Source organism: Zeugodacus cucurbitae, chromosome X (assembly GCF_028554725.1).
Source record: "Zeugodacus cucurbitae isolate PBARC_wt_2022May chromosome X, idZeuCucr1.2, whole genome shotgun sequence".
In the NCBI taxonomy this organism is placed as follows: Eukaryota; Metazoa; Arthropoda; class Insecta; order Diptera; family Tephritidae; genus Zeugodacus; species Zeugodacus cucurbitae.
Window position 1 is genome coordinate 19,828,535 of NC_071672.1, and position 7,110 is coordinate 19,835,644.

Consider the following 7,110-nt stretch of genomic DNA (forward strand, 5'->3'; position numbering starts at 1 on the left):
AAGACAATATAAGACATGACAAGACAAAACAACACAACACACGACATGACAAGACAAGACAAGGAGAAGACACGACAAGACAAAACAACACAACACACAACATGACATTACATGACAAAACATGACAAGACAAGACAAGACAAGACAAGACAATACAAGACAAGACAAGACAAGACAAGACAACACAACACAATACGTGACATGACATCACATGACAAGACAAGACAAGACAAGACAAGACAACATAAAACAAAACAAGACAAGACAAGACAAGACAAGACAAGACAAGACAAGACAAGACAAGACAAGACAAGACAAGACAAGACAAGACAGGACAAGACAAGTCACAACACACGACATGATATGACATGACAAGACAAGACAATATAAGACATGACAATACAAGACAAGACAAGACAAGACAAGATAAGACATGACAAGACAAGACAAGACAAGACAAGACAAGACAAGACAAGACAAGACTAGACAAGACAAGACATGACAAGACAAGACAAGACAAGACAAGACAAGACATGACAAGACAAAACAAGACAAAACAACGCAACACACGTATGACATGACATGACATGACAAGAAAAGACAAGACAAGACAAGACAAGACAAGACAAGACAAGACAAGACAAGACAAGACAAGACAAGACAAGACAAGACAAGACAAGACAAGACAAGACAAGACAAGACAAGACAAGACAAGACAAGACAAGACAAGACAAGACAAGACAAGACAAGACAAGACAAGACAAGACAAGACAAGACAAGACAAGACAAGACAAAACAAGATAAGACATGACAAGACAAGACAAGACAAGACAAGACAAGACAAGACATGACAAGACAAGACAAGACAAGACAAGACAAGACAAGACAAGACAAGACTAGACAAGACAAGACATGACAAGACAAGACAAGACAAGACAGGACAAGACAAGTCACAACACACGACATGATATGACATGACAAGACAAGACAATATAAGACATGACAATACAAGACAAGACAAGACAAGATAAGACATGACAAGACAAGACAAGACAAGACAAGACAAGACAAGACAAGACAAGACAAGACTAGACAAGACAAGACATGACAAGACAAGACAAGACAATACAAGACATGACAAGACAAAACAAGACAAAACAACGCAACACACGTATGACATGACATGACATGACAAGAAAAGACAAGACAAGACAAGACAAGACAAGACAAGACAAGACAAGACAAGACAAGACAAGACAAGACAAGACAAGACAAGACAAGACAAGACAAGACAAGACAAGACAAGACAAGACAAGACAAGACAAGACAAGACAAGACAAGACAAGACAAGACAAGACAAGACAAGACAAGACAAGACAAGACAAGACAAGACAAGACAAGACAAGACAAGACAAGACAAGACAAGACAAAACAACACAACACATGACATGACATGACATGACAGGACAAGACAAGACAAGACAATACATGACAAGACAAAACAACACAACACATGACATGACATGACATGACATTACAAGACAAGACAAGACAAGACAAGACAAGATAAGACATGACAAGACAAAATAAGACAAGACAAGACAAGACAATACAAGACAAAACAACACAACACACGACATGACATCACAAGACAAGACAAGACAATATAAGACATGACAAGACAAAACAACACAACACACGACATGACAAGACAAGACAAGGAGAAGACACGACAAGACAAAACAACACAACACACGACATGACATTACATGACAAAACATGACAAGACAAGACAAGACAAGACAAAATAAGACAAGACAAGACAAGACAAGACAAGACAAGACAAGACAAGACGTATGACATGACATGACATGACAAGAAAAGACAAGACAAGACAAGACAAGACAAGACAAAACAAGACAAGACAAGACAATACAAGACAAAACAACACGACATGACATCACAAGACAAGACAAGACAATATAAGACATGACAAGACAAAACAACACAACACACGACATGACAAGACAAGACAAGGAGAAGACACGACAAGACAAAACAACACAACACACAACATGACATTACATGACAAAACATGACAAGACAAGACAAGACAAGACAAGACAAGACAAGACAAAATAAGACAAGACAAGACAAGACAAGACAAGACAAGACAAGACAAGACAAGACAAGACAAGACAAGACAAGACAAGACAAGACAAGACAAGACAAGACAAGACAAGACAAGACAAGACAAGACAAGACAAGACAAGACAAGACAAGACAAGACAAGACAAGACAAGACAAGACAAGACAAGACAAGACAAGACAAGACAAGACAAGACAAGACAAGACAAGACAAGACAAGACAAGACAAGACAAGACAAGACAAGACAAGACAAGACAAGACAAGACAAGACAAGACAAGACAAGACAAGACAAGACAAGACAAGACAAGACAAGACAAGACAAGACAAGACAAGACAAGACAAGACAAGACAAGACAAGACAAGACAAGACAAGACAAGACAAGACAAGACAAGACAAGACAAGACAAGACAAGACAAGACAAGACAAGACAAGACAAGACAAGACAAGACAAGACAAGACAAGACAAGACAAGACAAGACAAGACAAGACAAGACAAGACAAGACAAGACTAGACAAGACTAGACAAGACAAGACATGACAAGACAAGACAAGACAAGACAAGACAAGACAAGACAAGACAAGACAAGACAAGACAAGACAAGACAAGACAAGACTAAACAACACAAGACACGACATGACATGACATGACATGACAAGACAAGACAAGACAATATAAGACAAGACAAGACAAAACAAGACAAGACAAAACAACACAACATACGACATGACAAGACAAAACAAGACAAGACAAAACAACACAACATACGACAAGACAAGACAAGACAAGACAAGACAAGACAAGACAAGACAAGACAAGACAAGACAAGACAATACAAGACAAGACAAGACAAGACAAGACAACACAACACAATACGTGACATGACATCACATGACAAGACAAGACAAGACAAGACAAGACAAGACAAGACAACATAAAACAAAACAAGACAAGACAAGACAAGACAAGACAAGACAAGACAAGACAAGACAAGACAAGACAAGACAAGACAAGACAAGACAAGACAAGACAAGACAGGACAAGACAAGTCACAACACACGACATGATATGACATGACAAGACAAGACAATATAAGACATGACAATACAAGACAAGACAAGACAAGACAAGATAAGACATGACAAGACAAGACAAGACAAGACAAGACAAGACAAGACAAGACAAGACTAGACAAGACAAGACATGACAAGACAAGACAAGACAAGACAAGACATGACAAGACAAAACAAGACAAACCAACGCAACACACGTATGACATGACATGACATGACAAGAAAAGACAAGACAAGACAAGACAAGACAAGACAAGACAAGACAAGACAAGACAAGACAAGACAAGACAAGACAAGACAAGACTAGACAAGACAAGACATGACAAGACAAGACAAGACATGACATGACAAGACAAAACAAGACTAAACAACACAACACACGACATGACATGACATGACATGACAAGACAAGACAAGACAATATAAGACAAGACAAGACAAAACAAGACAAGACAAAACAACACAACATACGACATGACAAGACAAAACAAGGCAAGACAAAACAACACAACATACGACAAGACAAGACAAGACAAGACAAGACAAGACAAGACATGACAAGACAAAACATGACAAGACAAAACAACACAACACACGACATGATATGACATGACAACACAACACACGTATGACATGACATGACATGACAAGACAAGACAACACAACACACGACAAGACAAGACAAGACAAGACAAGACAAGACAAGACAAGACAAGACAAGACAAGACAAGACAAGACAAGACAAGACAAGACAAGACAAGACAAGACAAGACAAGACAAGACAAGACAAGACAAGTGTTGCTGATAAACATAGTACTTAGCCTTAAAACGATGTTTGTTGCTGACAAACATAGTACTTAGCCTTAAACGATGTTATTAAATGTATTGAGCCTTATGATGTAAAATCACATTCGTGAGGCAACTCTGTAATGGTTTCTTCCGGCCTCACTTTCTTAAAGGCTGCCGAGGAGAGACCACGAATAAGTATATATATTTTTAAGACATATATTTTTTTGGTATTGTAAATTTATTTATTGACAGATATTAAAACTCATTACTCATTACTTAACGCGTCGCAACGCAACGCATCGCATCGTGTCTTATTGCCTAACTTTGCTGTTTTTAATATATTCGTGATTTGCCGCCGCAACATTATTTTAATATTTATTCCACGTGTGCCATCGTGAATAACGCCATTTTGAATTATTGCATGCCACGCTACAATTTAAGAAGTCAAAAAACACATAACGCGAATCCATCGAAAATGCCGATTTCAAATGAAGATTCTTCTAGCGACAACGATGGAGATAGCGCAATGGTCATGCCAGACAACGCAGTTGCAGATTTACAAAAACAAATTCGTCAGCTACAACTATCTTTGGAAGCTTCAGAAAAGGAGAGGTTATCCCTGAAACAAACGCTCGCATCGACAACTGCCGCCGTCGATACCAAGATTGCTGAGTCACTTGCCGACTCTTTTCAAGTCAGTTCTGACGCACCTGTTAAGCCAATGTATGCCTATACAAATACGGCCGATACTTCTGCCTACTCATTGTCACACATGAACTTTGCAAACGCCGCCGTTCTTGCCCCACCAAATTTTAACGTCAACGCTGCCGACGCATTTTTCACCCGTTCTAATGCTTATACAAATTCCAACTACAACCCTACATCAGCCAACCAGCATATGCCCTGCTATATGCAATCATTTACGCCTTATTTCAATGTCACCGCGGGTAACTTTACGCCGAATGTAAATTTTGCCGATATTAAATCTACAGCCGCCACATCTTTAAACAACACCTATACGTCACCTTCGCAGAATAATAACACACATACAACATGTATGCCACCAAGTAACCAACATTTTATTCGCAAATTACAAGATTTGCCACAGTTTTCTGGCTCACCCGAGGAGTGGCCAATGTTTATCGTCGCCTTTAAAGAAACAACGAATATGTTTGCATACACTAATGTAGAGAATTTACTTCGCTTACAAAAAGCTCTTAAAGGAGATGCCCGTTCAAAAGTTGAATCGTTATTAATTCACCCTTCAAGCGTGAATGCAGTAATATCTTCGTTGCAGTTTCATTATGGACGACCTGAACTACTGATACGCAGCCAACTCGCTAAAATCAGGACGTTTCCATCAATCACAAGTGGGAAAATTCATGAAATCGCCAATTTTAGTTCAATGGTAACAAATTTAGTCGCTTTTTTGGAGAACGCCAGTGCTGCACCTCATCTTTCAAACCCAACACTGTTGGATGAATTGGTAAGTAAACTACCGATTTATAAACGGGAAGAATGGGCACGTCATACATTTGCCATAAATAAACCATACCCAACAATTTGTGAATTTAGTTCGTGGTTACAACAAATGTCAACATACGTTGTAATGGCAACAGAACTGAACACACCACACGTCAGTTCCGAACAACTATCGCGAAAATATAATAGATCACCGAAATCGGTGCTATCCATATCTGAAGAAAAATTTAAATGTATATTTTGCAAAGATAATCATCGATTGTACCAATGCATGAAATTTAAAGAAGCTAATAATGACAAACGATGGAACATTGTAAAAACAAATCGTTTGTGCTTTAGTTGTCTTTCCCCAGGTCACAATGTTTATAATTGTACACGACGTCGTACTTGCGGTATAGCATCATGCCAGAAATATCATAATAAATTACTCCATAATCAAGTCGTTCAAGATGCCAACATTGGCAACTCCGTTTCTGCTGAACCTGCTGTTGCTACTGTCAGCACTTGTGAACCGTTCGAAAATGAAGAGTTACCATTGAGAAAAAAAATAGGTGTAGAAAACACAAATAAAAATAAAACTTTATTAAAATTTTTACCAATTAATTTACATGGCCCGAAGGGTAGTATTAACATAATAGCCTTCATAGACGATGGAGCTAGAGTTACATTAATAGAAGAAGAAGTTGCAAATAAAATTGGCCTTAAGGGTAGAAACTCAAGTGGTTTGATGACCAAACTACCAGTGGTGTCTCAAAACTTGTGAACTTAGAAATATCAGGTTCACTTAATAAACATAAAAGATTTTACATCAATGGCGTCCGAACAACAAAAAAGTTAATTTTACCCTCTCAAACATTAAATGCGGAAACAATTAAAAAACAAAATAAGGAGTTACAGAATATACCAATCGAAAGTTACTTCGATGCAATGCCAAAAATTTTAATTGGAATTCCCCATATAAACTTAGTTCGACCATTGAAAGTAGTTAACTTTAGTGAAGGCTTTACTATTCATGAGACTAAGCTAGGCTGGATTTTGTTTGGTTCGGATGAAAATAATTCTGATCCGGCAGCATGTTTTCATGTACATATTGACAATGGTTACGACGAATTACAAAAACAAATCGCCGATTATTTCGAATTAGAAAGCTTTGGTACAATATTGCCTTCTATAAAATCTACTGCAGACATTCGAGCCGAAAAGATCTTGCACAGTACAACGAAGTTTGTGGGAGATAGATACGAGACAGGTCTCTTATGGAAAAGCGATAACATATCTCTTCCAGTGAGTTATGACGCAACATTAAAACGACTTCAAATTGTAGAACGCAAAATGATAAGTGATATTAATTACAAAAATTGGTATATAGAAAGGATAAACGACTACGTAAAAAAGGGTTATGCCAAAAAACTTACTTCGGAAGAAGCTGATATATCGAGCGAGCGAACATGGTATTTACCCCATTTTGCTGTTCACAATGTAAACAAAGGCAATAAACCAAGATTGGTGTTCGATGCAGCAGCGACAGTAACCAATATTTCTTTGAATTCCATGCTTATGAAAGGTCCTGATAGTTATCAACCGAAACCATTGCAGTCGATTTTATTAAAATTTCGT

General features: G+C 37.9%; 1 protein-coding gene across 1 annotated transcript; it reads left to right on the forward strand.

The window, feature by feature from the left end:
- Positions 1-4,139: 4,139 nt before the first annotated feature.
- LOC128922983 (uncharacterized) lies at positions 4,140-6,256 on the forward strand. Its single transcript, XM_054235398.1, has 2 exons — positions 4,140-4,206; positions 4,264-6,256. Exon 2 carries the CDS (start codon positions 4,433-4,435, stop codon positions 6,254-6,256), a length of 1,824 nt encoding a protein of 607 aa, XP_054091373.1. The 5' UTR covers positions 4,140-4,206; positions 4,264-4,432.
- Positions 6,257-7,110: the final 854 nt, after the last annotated feature.

What these genes read in the sequence shown, in the direction of transcription:
- LOC128922983 (XM_054235398.1), top strand. Translation starts at nt 4,433, where the DNA reads ATGCCACGCTACAATTTAAGAAGTCAAAAAACACATAACGCGAATCCA.